Source organism: Pyxicephalus adspersus, chromosome 5, assembly GCF_032062135.1.
Source record: "Pyxicephalus adspersus chromosome 5, UCB_Pads_2.0, whole genome shotgun sequence".
Lineage (NCBI taxonomy): Eukaryota > Metazoa > Chordata > Amphibia > Anura > Pyxicephalidae > Pyxicephalus > Pyxicephalus adspersus.
In genome coordinates, this window is record NC_092862.1 from 132,183,916 (window position 1) to 132,196,776 (window position 12,861).

The following is a 12,861-nucleotide window of genomic DNA, read 5'->3' on the forward strand; positions in this document are numbered from 1 at the left end:
TTTAAGCCTAGATAAAAAGAAAACAAATATAAAACTAGGCACTAGGCAGGCCAAAAAAACAATGTAGAAGGTTTTTAAGACATTTTTTTAACACTTCTTATTTAAGTCTTTGGAGACAGAAGACGTGACAAACTGCCCCAGACACTGGGCCTGATTTGAACCTGCATGATCCAGCAAACCTGGATCTGGTCCAGGATTGAAAACATTTGCTTACAAGTAGCAAATAACTTTTAGGAAATTACGTAGTTTCAGGTTTTCTGAATAGCCCAGGTTCACTGATGAAAGTTTATCCTCTACAGCCTTGGAGAGCTTTAATAAATCAGGCCCCCACTGTATTGGGTGTCCAGAAAACCTCATAAAAACTCTGCCACTTCCTACTACCTGGAGGATAAAAACCAGACTTTTTCAGTCCAACGCTGTTTCTTGCAAGCATTTTTGTTTTTTCACTTTTAAATAAATGTTTAAAATGTTTTCATTCACATTATGTTATTGGCCTTTCTGTTAATTACAGTTCTGAATGTTAGCAGTGATGACCTCATTTTGTGCCAAGGTTTATACACGAGTCAATGTATATTCCTGTATTTTCAGATAAAATTAGTTTTAGGTAAAACAAGTACCTTGGTTAGCTTTGGATTGATTTATATTTGAAAACAATTCCCTTTTCAAATAAAGTTATAATTTCTTACGTCTAAGCTTGCCAGTATTGGAAGCTTGCTGTTTAAGTGTAACAAACACAGAAAACAAAATTTATTGCAGAACTTATATTATTGCTGAATAAAATATTGTTATAAGCCTTGCTGAGACTTTCTGTTTAGCAGTGGCTATGTGCACTACTGAGAAATCTATGAAGCTCCATTGTAGCCAAGGCAAAGTGTGCTTCCACCTGAGACCACACTATGTGCAGACAGTCTCAGGCAACACAGAGACAAGCTGCATTGTGAGTAAGCGGTGGCTTGGTCTTTCCAATATCAGTCTGGAAAACTCCAGGCCGTAGCATGTCCTTGAATGAGAGCAAGGTGCAGGTTAAAAATGTCTGTGGAGCATGTGCAGTACATGTGCATGTGCAGAACTGTTTATTGCAGCATGTGCAGTATGGTAGGGGTGTGTGTGCACTGTAGTCACTGCAACACATTAATAATTTATGAGAACCTAGCATGTGCACTGTGCAGCACCCACCTTCTGTTGGAAGGCTGCTTGGCAGATGTGACGTTGTTAGCTTGGCAGTTGTAGTATAATGTTTGTAGGTTGTGCCATGAATTCCAGAAGTAGTGTGATGTGGGATTTGGGTGGTAGGAAAGTCTTCACATACTTTATCTTTTGACTAGAGGAAAGAAAAAAAAATAGAATTATAAAATAAATATCAATCACAATTTATTAAAAAAATAAGTAAAATAAATACCACATACAGTTATAAACTAATATAGTATAACAAGTATAAACTAATATTTTTTTAACCTGAAATGAATACCATTAGAAAAGAATTATAATTTTATATTTATTTCACACCACTGGATGTCACTGTGTTTTCAGGTAAAATGTTTAACAAACTCTTGCCATCTGAGACATTGGTACACAGTTTACATGAAGACACAGCTCCGCCTACTGGTTGCCAGGAATAATGCCCAAATGATAATTTTTTTCAAGCAAGTGACCCATCATAACCAACACAAAATTACAAAGAACTTTATCCTATAAATAGGGACATGGCATGTCTCCTCTGAAATAAGTAACCTGTCTGATCGCAATTAAAAAAAAAAGTTTCTGCTTTAAATTTTAAAAGGAATGACACCACAGACTGTAGATCCAGGGGATATCTAGTTGATTTATAGTTTTTTTAACCATCCTCTGGATCTACAGTGTGTATAGATTTCTATCTTGAATATGCAGGTTTTCGAGTATGTTGATTTTTTTCAACCTATGTAATAAAATATTCAATAATTATGAAATATTTTGAGTTTTACATGCATTAAAGAAAGAACACTTAGGGGTTGTTTATAATGCAGTAAATGAAGGGAATCTGACATACACCAATCATTCCCCGGTGTAGAACCAATTAGCCATTGAAAACACATTGACCTGGAAGATTGTGGACTAGAGAATGTTTGATGAAAGTCAGATTCACTCCTTTATACAAAGACCCCATAGAGTGACATTAATAGAAAACAAATTCTGTCTTTAACGCATTGTTAAGGAGAAATAAATGAAGTTATGCGTGTGAAATGCATGGTCAATGCCATTATGCGTCATTATGCGGGGTTAAAAAGTTACATTATCTCTCCCTGAACTGTACTTCCATTATGATTCCATTAGTGGTGAATAGTTTGAAGTATTCACGTTGAGATTCTGTACATAGCAATGGGTCATACGTGAACGCTTTTAGTCTGGAGAAAGTACTAAAAAGGTACATTGAATGCTCAGAATACAAATCATGCACTCCGACGTTCGCTAACAAGCAGTTAGCAAGAGCCAACAAATCATTAATTAGCTCTCAGGCAGAACTCTGCCCTATTTTTATGTATGGCAAAACAAGAAATAATTAAACGTTCATCGATTTCACCAAACAATGCATTACATGCAAATGAAAAAAAAACACTCATTGTGAAAGCATATGTCTTTAGTTCTTTGTCATTGTATATAATATTGTTCAGCTAATGTCATGAATATATTTATTGAAAGAAAACGGTACAATGCATTATCTTATCATATGTAGGAAAGGCCAGGAGCCTGCAAAAGGAGGGAGCTAGGTGTAAAGCCAACATGACTGGGTGGGGGAAGGCTGAACAAGGTAGGATAGGTTTAAATGTTTAGGAGGTGGAGAGGTCAGGGAGGGATAGGTGGAAAAAGGTAATAGTAGGTGGGGGTAGAAGATATATAGGTAGGTGGGGTAGAAGGGGTGAGAAGGAGGTCCGGTCAGCAGGGAAAAAGATTCCCAACCTCCAACCCCTTTTTATTGTATGAAATGCGTTTAGAGGGCAGTAAGAGAATGCATGGTTTGAGGTCCTCAAAGGCAGTACGTGGAGAAGGTCATGGAGTAGTTTGGCGAGCCATCTCTGTATGAGGTCTCTAGTAGGGATAAGCGAGTTTTTAAAACTCGAGCTCGTGGCGAATTCAGCAATTCTCGCTTACCGAAATTGTAAGCAAGAACAGCAAGTGTAAATTTGCAGATCGAGCTCTAATTTTAATTAAAAAAATTGCGGGCTGTGCTGATCAATGAATGCAGCTCCACCTCTAGTGCCCGGTGATAGCAGTGGAACTGCAGATGAACTTTCAATGCGTTTCTCCATTGAGAGTTCATCTGCAATTCAGTTCCCACGGTCAGCCCGGTGACTGTGGGAACTGAACTGCAGATGAACTCTCAATGGAGATACTCCATTGAGAGTTCATCAGCAGTTCCACTGCAATCCCCATGCACTAGAGGTTATTTAACTTCTAGTACTGGGGATCGCAAACAGGAGGATTCCCAGGGCTTCAAGAATGAATGCAGCCCTGAGAATCCTCCTGTAATGATTTCCTCGATCTACCGATGGTTTCCTGAATTCGGTTTGCCGAAATCTAGAGTAATTCGTCAGCAAGTGGATGATCATTTGTTAAGTAATAGTGTGCTATATCAACAAGAAGTGCAGATCCCTGGTTAATGGTGGTGAATGTTCTTGAGGACCTGCAACCTGATGGGGGTAATGATGATTAAAATTTGCACTGCTGTTTTATGGTTAATGTGATGATAATATGTGAGATTTTGCAATGAGCGGCCAAAAAGCCATTTGCACCATACCCGCAGGTGTCATTATTGTTTTAGAAGGGTGGTTATTGGGGTGTTGCTGGTGAAGGGCTCCGACCTTCCACAGTCAAGTTGTTCGTTAATTTTTAAAGAAACAACAGAAAAAACTCCATCAAAAAATAAAATAATGAACATTTAACAAAGGGGGGCCTACATCACCCACCAAAAAAAACTGAAAAATGGGTACAGCACTGACCACCAAGGTTATAGGACTACACTGATCACAATTATATCAGGGTGCACTGATCAATAGTGTTTGAAAAATAAAATTGGTTTTCTTCTTCACAGTACCTCTTCCATGCAACCACTTTCTATCCAGTCTTGTCGGTAACGATCAAATCCACTTGAACATCTGTGAAAAAAAAAAAAGAAACAGGCATATTGGATATGTAGCAGAAAAGGGCTTGGATGTGTACAAGACTTTGCTACTTGATTATTCAGTCTACATTGCTCGTAAGGCGAGCTAAGAGTAAATTCCAGCTGAAGAAAAGCAACCCCAAAACATGATACTGCCACCACCATGCTTTTCCATGGGGATGTTGGCCAAAAAGTTTAACCTTGGTCATATCAGACCTTAACACATTTTCCCCCCATGCTTTTTTATATTAGTGCAAATTTTAGCCAGACCCTGGTGGTTTTGTAGGAAAAGGCTTCTGTCTTGCAACCCTACCCCATAGTCTAGACATCACCAAAGGAATACCACTCCCACGGTGAAGTATGCTGGTAGCAGTATCATGTGTTGGGGTTACTTTTCTTCAGCTGGAACTGTGACTTTAGTCAAGGTGGAATAACTTATGAACAGTTCCAAATACCAGAAATTCTGAATAAATATTGTTTCTGTTGGATTGCTTTACCCATTAGATCATTAGATACTTATATATTAGTATAAGAACTATTAATTTATATATATATAATATATATATATATATATATATATATATATATATATATATATAAAGGTGAGGTTTGAAGGTAGAAAAAAACACATCTAACATCTGCAAGCTCTGCTATATTAAATTGCTATATTAAAGCTGAGGGGGATGAGCACCCACACTTAAAATCTGTGTTAGATCCTCTCCATTAGTTGTTTCCTCTTTGCAATAAAAGGAACACAAATATTTTTCTGTATACACTTTTTTTATTTTTAAACACTATACTGCTTTTCCATAAGATTGGCAATTTAAATTACTGGTAAACACACTGCTGTAAAGCTGTTACTCTCTTTATATAGGAATATCATTGCAGATTCCCCAAAGTCTAATGCATTGTATCAAAGAATATCAGGTGCAGATAATTGTACTGATAAAGTGGAATAGTATATGAGCACAGCTGGGACAACTATAGAAGCGTATATGAACTAATAAAACATCCATAGCCGGATATGAGGTGCAGCAATACACAATTACGTTTTCCCAAGGTACTAAGCTAATATTCCAGCAAACATATAAACTGTGATATTAAACACAGACTTTTGTTCAATGTATATAGGAACAGGAGCAAAAAGGCAACCACTGAAGACTGTATATCCTTAATGTTTACAGATCCTGGCTAGATCTTACGGGGATCACGTTGCTACATTGATGTGCAGTGTAATGTGTGTTATACATTGCAAAAGATCACACACTAAACCAGTGAGGATCATTTGCATTTAAAGTCCATCTAAACCTATGAACAAAAAGGTTATTATATTGCAGTTCAATCCTTAGTGGTGGTATCCTCTATCCTAAGTTTTTTTTTACTATTTATTTTCACCTTATGATCTTGACACACATCTGTCCCAGGGTGAAAACATTATGTAATTGTAGTGTACTGATTATTCCGGTTGGTGTTGCTCATTTGATCAATGTTCTACCAATTTATTTGCAATGGATTCGACATGGTGTGACATTTATAACCAGTCTGAATAATCTTTTGGTATTCTGTATCTTTTACCTAGCCTCTATATCAGTATTTCTTAACCAGAGTTCCTCCAGAGGTTTCTAGGGGTTCTATGAGCACTGAACAATTTGTGCCTTTCAGGTAATTTAGGTAACACCAATGATCATTTTGAATATCTGTATAAGTGTGACATTCTTTTTACTGGTTATAAATGTAAGAGGAATTCTTTCCACTGACCAGCACTGAGCTGTGGATATAGTAATTATAGCAAGGATTCCCTGATGACCTGAAAGTTATATATATATATATATATATATATATATATATATAGCTCTATATATTGAGTTTATTGCAAACTTTTGCGTTGTCTTACTGCGTAAAGAGATTTTGACTTTCATACATAAAGTCATTTATATTGTAAGAATTCATAAGGATGGCTATAGGAAGGGTCAAACTTTTAGGAATACAGCAGCATTTGAGTCTCTCTTTCTGTAGAACTACTAGGTCTCTTTGCTGCAATATTCCAGACTGTGCAGAACTTTTAGGGTGCTAACAGGTTTAATTTCAATTTTGTCTTTCAGAACCAGTACACCTAAAGGTACTTTGCATTTTATAGATACAGGTTGGTTAAATATATTTCATATATAAAATGTACATCATAATAATATATTAAATTATATATAGAAACTCTGGCAGTGAGGCCGCTACACTTGGTGTAGCCATCAAATGCAGCAAGTATAAGCAGTTCTCATTAGGATAGAGGACAGAGATGAAAGGTCCCCTCCTGATATTTGGTAAGGCATAAGAAAACAGAAAATGAATGCCACCACTATTCATGATTAACTGACATGCCATAGTGCAGTACAAAGTGGGAAAAATAGAAATTGCCTATTATATGCCTAGAAATACACTTTAATGTTGCCATTTGACAAGAGTGCTCATGTATCATTAATGGTTACATTTTTTGTTAATTATGACAAGTCTCCCTGTACTATTCTCAATTTAACAACATTTTCCAGAAATGTGGACTGCACTTGACCTTTGTATTTACTATAGTACTTTAATTAATCAAGAACATACCAAAGTCCTGCCAGAAATAAGAAATGTGAAAATAAAAATTGCAGCCTTTGGGTACTAAAGAGTAAATCCCCCCTGTAAACAACAGAATTATTATTATGGATGTATACGCCATTTCCACACTATGAGGAGCTGGTAACGGGAGCAAAGCTGTCAGTTTGATAAATGCACAAAATTAATTTTAGAAGAGTTTTGGAGATACAGGTCAGGTTCATTGACCAGACTCTTGTAGGAATTTTCTGCTCTCATATCTCATCAGGACGCTGGGTTGATACTCTTGTGCTTTCTTATGTTAATCATCTTGATTTTGTACATTTTGGCGTTCTAGAAGACAGGGGATTTATCTTCAACCCATAAATCATTTCATCTTCTATAGATCTGTGTGTGAAATTCTGGAAACTCTATAGTTTCAGGCAAAGCTTTAAGTTTATTTGACTGTCGAAATTTAATTTGGATCTAGTTATACATCACATTCTCTGCTTTGTTCTAAAGATTACCTGCCATGATAAAAGTTACAAAATGTAGATCTAAAGCCAATTACTAATAGACGCTAAGAAAGGCTTACAAAGCTCTTTAGAATCTGCATAGTCTGTTAAATGAATTCCTAGTGATCTGCCATAAGGGTCTTAGGCTACATACACACGTGCAAAATTGTTGTTGGAAAGGTTTTTTCACAATGCTTTCCAAGGACAAAAGACTGCACGATGCATGAGTGCTGTTCATACGGCGCCGTTCCGCTCTATGGAGAGGGGAGGGGGAAAACAACAGAGCAGCAGCCCGATGCACTCTCTCCCCATCACTTGCATTATGATAGTTCATTGTCCATTGTCGGAGGATCCGCCAGGATGGTCTTACCGACGATGGACAACGAGCACTGTATACACGCAAGATTCTGGACCGATATCAGCCCTGAGCCGATTATCGGACGAGAACCATTGCACGTGTGTACGTAGCCTTAGCTCAGACTCTTTTTTTATAGACTGAAATCCATGTCACATTTATCCTCCTGCATTGTCACACTGTCATATGAACCCCAGAATAAAGGCTGCAGGCGACCGTGCTGGCAAACATTGTCAAGGTATGGTCCACTATCAGGAAATTGTTCTACAGCAATGTGCGGCTGGAGCAAGTGCATATGAACAATAAGTGGCTAAAACAGGCTGCAATGAGATCAGCAGCACTGGGATGCAAAAAAAGAATGCAAACCTATTTATTAATAGGGTTCTAGCTTTGGGCTTAGCTTTTAGCTTTGCAACTTAACTCTATTGCCCTAATGTATTGGGGTACCAACCAGAAGGAATGACACTAAAACTCACCAACACATGCATGCTTTAGTACTGCACGATGATGCACGTTCCCCTGTCGTAATGGCAAAGTGTTTGCCAAGCAAAAAACTCCAGTTTTGTATAGATTTAGGTAAAATTTAACTACTGTTTGGATTTTACTGGAGCTTTCACTACCTGTTCTGGATCCTAAATGTTATGGTTGTTGCAGAATCAAGAATTGGTGGTAAAGTTGCAGCAGATACGTCTGTTTCACATGACAACTCTTACAGGTGTGACTTAAGCTACGTACACACTTCCAATTATTATCGTTGGTAAACGAACGACGAACGATCCTGCACGATATCTGCGAACGATCGTATAGCACCGATCCTGTACATACAGATAACGACACGATCGTTCGCAGATATTGTACACACGATAGATGCGATCGTTTGAACGATACAGCAAGTGACGTGCACCACAGGAAGTGAGCGAACGTTCGTTCACCGCGCATGCTCAGACCATGGACGATCACTGAACGACTGTACACACGATAGATAGTCAACGATCATCGTCCAATCCGATCCGCCGGTCCGGTCGTTCATTTCCAACGACTATCCTCGTTCGTCGGCGTCGTTGGTTACTTTTTTTACGAACGTTTTTTTGCCCAAACGATCGTTCGTCGTTCGTTCGTCGTTCATTTCCAACGATAAAAATTGGAAGTGTGTACGCAGCTTTAGCCTTTAAGTGGTTTGATTTTCACACAAGTAAGCAGACAACCGTATAAACCTTGCAATAGCTCTAACCCAATATCAGACTAAAACTAAACAAAAAATATATATATCAGGAGTTCTACTTTACTCTTTATTACACTGGCAGTTGAAAGTAACTTCATCTTTTTTTGAGGGATCCACAAAATCTTGAGATGATCCAAAGAGTGAAAACTAAAGTTTCCTGCAGGTGCCTAGAGGTGCCTTCTACAGAAACACCATCAACTACAAATTTTATTGCTAACCTATACTACAGTACATCTATGATTTAATTATATCGACATGTCTTTCTTTAGAAATTAAAAAATAAATGCACGTATGCCATTTAAATACAAAAACAAACCCAAGCATCATCTCTGATACAAAAATATATTATTTTTCATTTGAATGTATGATTGAAAATTTAAAAGTGATTAGCAAAGTAGAAATGATGGATGCTATTTCAGAAGAAAAGTCTTGACATAGTGGACATAGCAACAAGGAAGAGAAGGAAGGCAATCATAGAGGTGACTGACATCAGACAGAATGTTCCTTGTAGTAATAGTTTCCTATAAAGCAATCACCAAACAATTGCATTAGGTCAAAAGTCACGCATTTTTAGAGAAAATCAGACCGAGATGTGAATTTAAAAAAAAAAAAAAACTTTTCATAAAGTTTATAGTGCCAGCTTTGTTTTCAGCTTATGCCAATGTTTAAAGTAAACCTGTGCCCGGATACATACATACATTAGTATTTGCATTTAGTGACCCAGCAGAAAAAGCGCTTTTAAACAATTATTCATCTCTGTATATATAGGTTTTGTAAACAAATTTAATACAAAATTCATACACAAGTAAACCTTTTTTCTGTGAGAACAGATACTGGTAGGCTACACATTTAAGGACCAGTAAGCTGCAATATATTTTTTATTTTTGTGTTTAGGTAATCTTTAACAGCAGCAGAGAAAAGTCAGGTCACCAGTTAGACTTTTTTTTATCTGTGACTCTACCCAGCTACATTGTATTTGATTCCTTGATACGGACCTGGGCTTGACCTTGACTTTGCTAATTGTATTCTGCATGCCCTTACTTTGGACCATTCTGACCTTGATTTTCTCCAGTGGTTTGTCATGACCTTGGCCTGTCCTGACCTTGCATATCCACAGCCTCTTGCTCTGACCTTGATTCTTGTCAGTTGCCTGCTCTGACCTTGGCCTGTTTCGACCTTGATTCCCCCCATTCCAGCCTGCCAACCTATCTAATTATTGTAAGCTGCCTGACTAGACTTTGACCTTTCCACTTCTACACCTTCTGAAAAGACTCCAGCATACCTGAAACCGCTCTCTGGCTGCCCAAAGCAATCTGTTCCTGCTCGCTCTGTTGGAAAGAGCCATAAGGCCCTATCCTGGTAATCTCCAAGCAAAGTAGTCCAGTGGCCACTAGGGTTACTGGCCCATCAATTGTTGCGTAGTACTCTTGTGAAGACCTAGAGTCACTTAGATTCCAAGCCCTGGGAAATCCAGTGTCACCTGCCGGGGAGTTGCCCTAACAGATACAAATCCTTTGGTAGATATATCAGCATTTCATTAATGTATTTCAATAGTTCCTAATTTATGCCGGAGTTCATCTTTACCATCTATAATGTTACTCATTTTCTGAAGTTTAAGGAGTAAATTGGAATAATGGATCTTCTGTCATATACTAATTCTTTTTCTTATCTACATTTTTTAAGTAACAAGGATACATTCAATTAAATCAAAAGGGTGGCAGTGTTCCTTTCAAAGGAAATTGCATTTGTTTTACTCAGTGAGTGATATGGAATTTGTTTAACAATGTTTGGAATTCCCAAACACGTCCATTAGCTATAATTACATCAATAACTGTCGGCGAAATTTAGTTAGAAAAGGATAAAGCAGCCTCATCAGTGAAATGGCAGTACAGCTTCCTGAGTGACAAGACTGCCTTAGAAAATAATTACCTGAAATCGCACCTATTTAAATACATCTCAGCATAACCTTATCCTTCAGCTGTACATTTTAGAAACACCTGTGTAAAGTTTAGTCATTTGAATTCCTTCTGAAATACCGAAGATTAAAGTGAACACATTTCCAACCAGATTTTGTCTGGCAGCAAGCAAATGAGGTCAGGTCCCAAGCCAGAGGTCAAACATCAGGGATCCAGGAAATTGAGACTGGTGACGCAGGGGCAACGGCAGACACAGGAGACACTGGAAGCAACAAGAGGCGTAGGTGACAAAGGAATATATACAGACAGAGAGGAGCACTGGAATAGCACAAGGGAATAGGCTGGAACCAACAGACTGGGAAACAAGGGGTTAACACGGGAGGAAACACTGAATTAAGCAACAGGTGTGCAGGAACTAGCTCAACAAAACTAGGGGCTCAGCACTTGTAGAGACATGTTGCACGAACGCTGAGTGCAGTGTCTGAGCTAGCTAAATAGCCAGGGATGATTAAGAGGCTATTTCCTAATTGGCCTGTGGGATGGGCGAAACTGTAAAAATCTGGAAGCATAGGCACACCCAGAGTCAAAACTGCCCGCATATGCAGGGGAGAGACCCCTGCGCTTTAGTGAGGAAGAGGTAAGTGTGACAGTAACAGGTTTTCTCTATAAGGCACCATGTTTATATTATACACTCATGGAGTTCCTTTGAAGTTCTGCTTTTTGTAATTCAACACATTTGGTTGGTATGGTTCAGTTAAAGATCTTAAAAAAATGCAATATGATCTAAATAGACATTTTCTCTTTCCAGTTATCGCAATAAAATTATGGTTTGGTAAGTGAGTTTTCTTGAGGACTTTTTAGTGCTACCCCCTCCCCCCCCTCATAATGATTGTGTGAGAGCACCATGACCAATGAGATGTTTCAGCTACCATAGGCACAACAATGCACAAAGTAACCTTGCTTAATCTGCAAAATGCCACCAACAGACCAGATTTTCAAACAGTTTTGGTGGGGACTCGAAAAAAGTACATGCAAATCTCAAACCCTATTTAAATACTGACAGATCTACAAAGGGAATAGCATAATTCATTTTAAATGCAGGTAAATAAAATAAACATTAAATATACAGTTTTGCTAAGTATGACAATTTTTTTTTCATTTCAAGTAACATAACAGTTCTCTTTAATCTGGCAGTAATGTAATATTCATAAGGTATTCTCAGTTTGTGAAACAATGAAGGTGCCTGTGGTTTTATTGTATCTGTATTAATTAAAATAAAAAAAAAAATAAAATCACATTTAATAAACTCGCTTTATATTCCAAAGACTTGTATTATTTATAATGGATTTTACATAGAAGTTTCCTATTTATACTTTTAATGGGATTATATGTTCTGACATATCCTGCTGTGAACTGTATAAATAAATACAGAAATGGATTAACCCGTGTTCTACAGGTTTGTGCATTCTGGATATCTGCATTATGACAAAACAGGCTGACGCTTTACGGGGCTATATATATATAGCACCAACATATTACACAGCGCTGTACAAAGCCTATAGTCACTGGCTTTCCCTCAAATAAGCTCACAATCTATTGTCCCTACCATATGTCATTAATACAGTCTATGGTGAATTTTTAGAAGGAAGCCAATTAACCTAACTGCATGTTTTTTGGAATGTGGGAGAAAACCAGAGTACCCAAGCCAAACCCACACAGACACTAACTCCATGCAGATAGTGTCCTGACCAAGATTCAAACTTGGGACCCAGTGCTAGTGTTGGTGTTCGAATTAGGGTTGTCCTTATATTCGACCCGAATATGGCTGTTCAAAATGTAAAAATGTGTTAAAATATTAAAATTAATGGTAAATTATTTTTTTTTAGTGTTTGTGTTTATTTAACAAACTTTTTTTTTTTTACAGGTTATCCTACAATGACATGATATCTCTGTAACGGTGGTGGCTGAAATCAGTGAGAAGAGTGTGTGATCCCCGGGGCACTACAGGTTAATTAACCTGTAATGCCCAGGGGATCGTAGTGGAACAGAGTTCATCTGCAGTTCAGTTCCCATGGTCACATGACCTTGTTAACTTTGCGGTCACAGCTGTGACTGCAGGTGATCCCCAGGGCACTGGAGGTTGAATGGGG

At 37.9% G+C, this 12,861-nt stretch overlaps 1 protein-coding gene across 1 annotated transcript in view; it reads right to left on the reverse strand.

The window, feature by feature from the left end:
- The window catches only part of PLXDC2 (plexin domain containing 2), a 271,147-nt gene that overhangs the window by 27,993 nt on the left and 230,293 nt on the right, over positions 1–12,861 (reverse strand). Inside the window, exons 9-13 of the mRNA XM_072412754.1 lie at positions 11,402–11,427; positions 10,689–10,704; positions 7,231–7,273; positions 4,070–4,130; positions 1,177–1,321 (exon numbers count right to left, since the gene is read on the reverse strand). Of these exons, the coding sequence (XP_072268855.1) occupies positions 1,177–1,321; positions 4,070–4,130; positions 7,231–7,273; positions 10,689–10,704; positions 11,402–11,427 (291 nt within the window). The remainder of the gene's footprint in view (positions 1–1,176; positions 1,322–4,069; positions 4,131–7,230; positions 7,274–10,688; positions 10,705–11,401; positions 11,428–12,861) is intronic.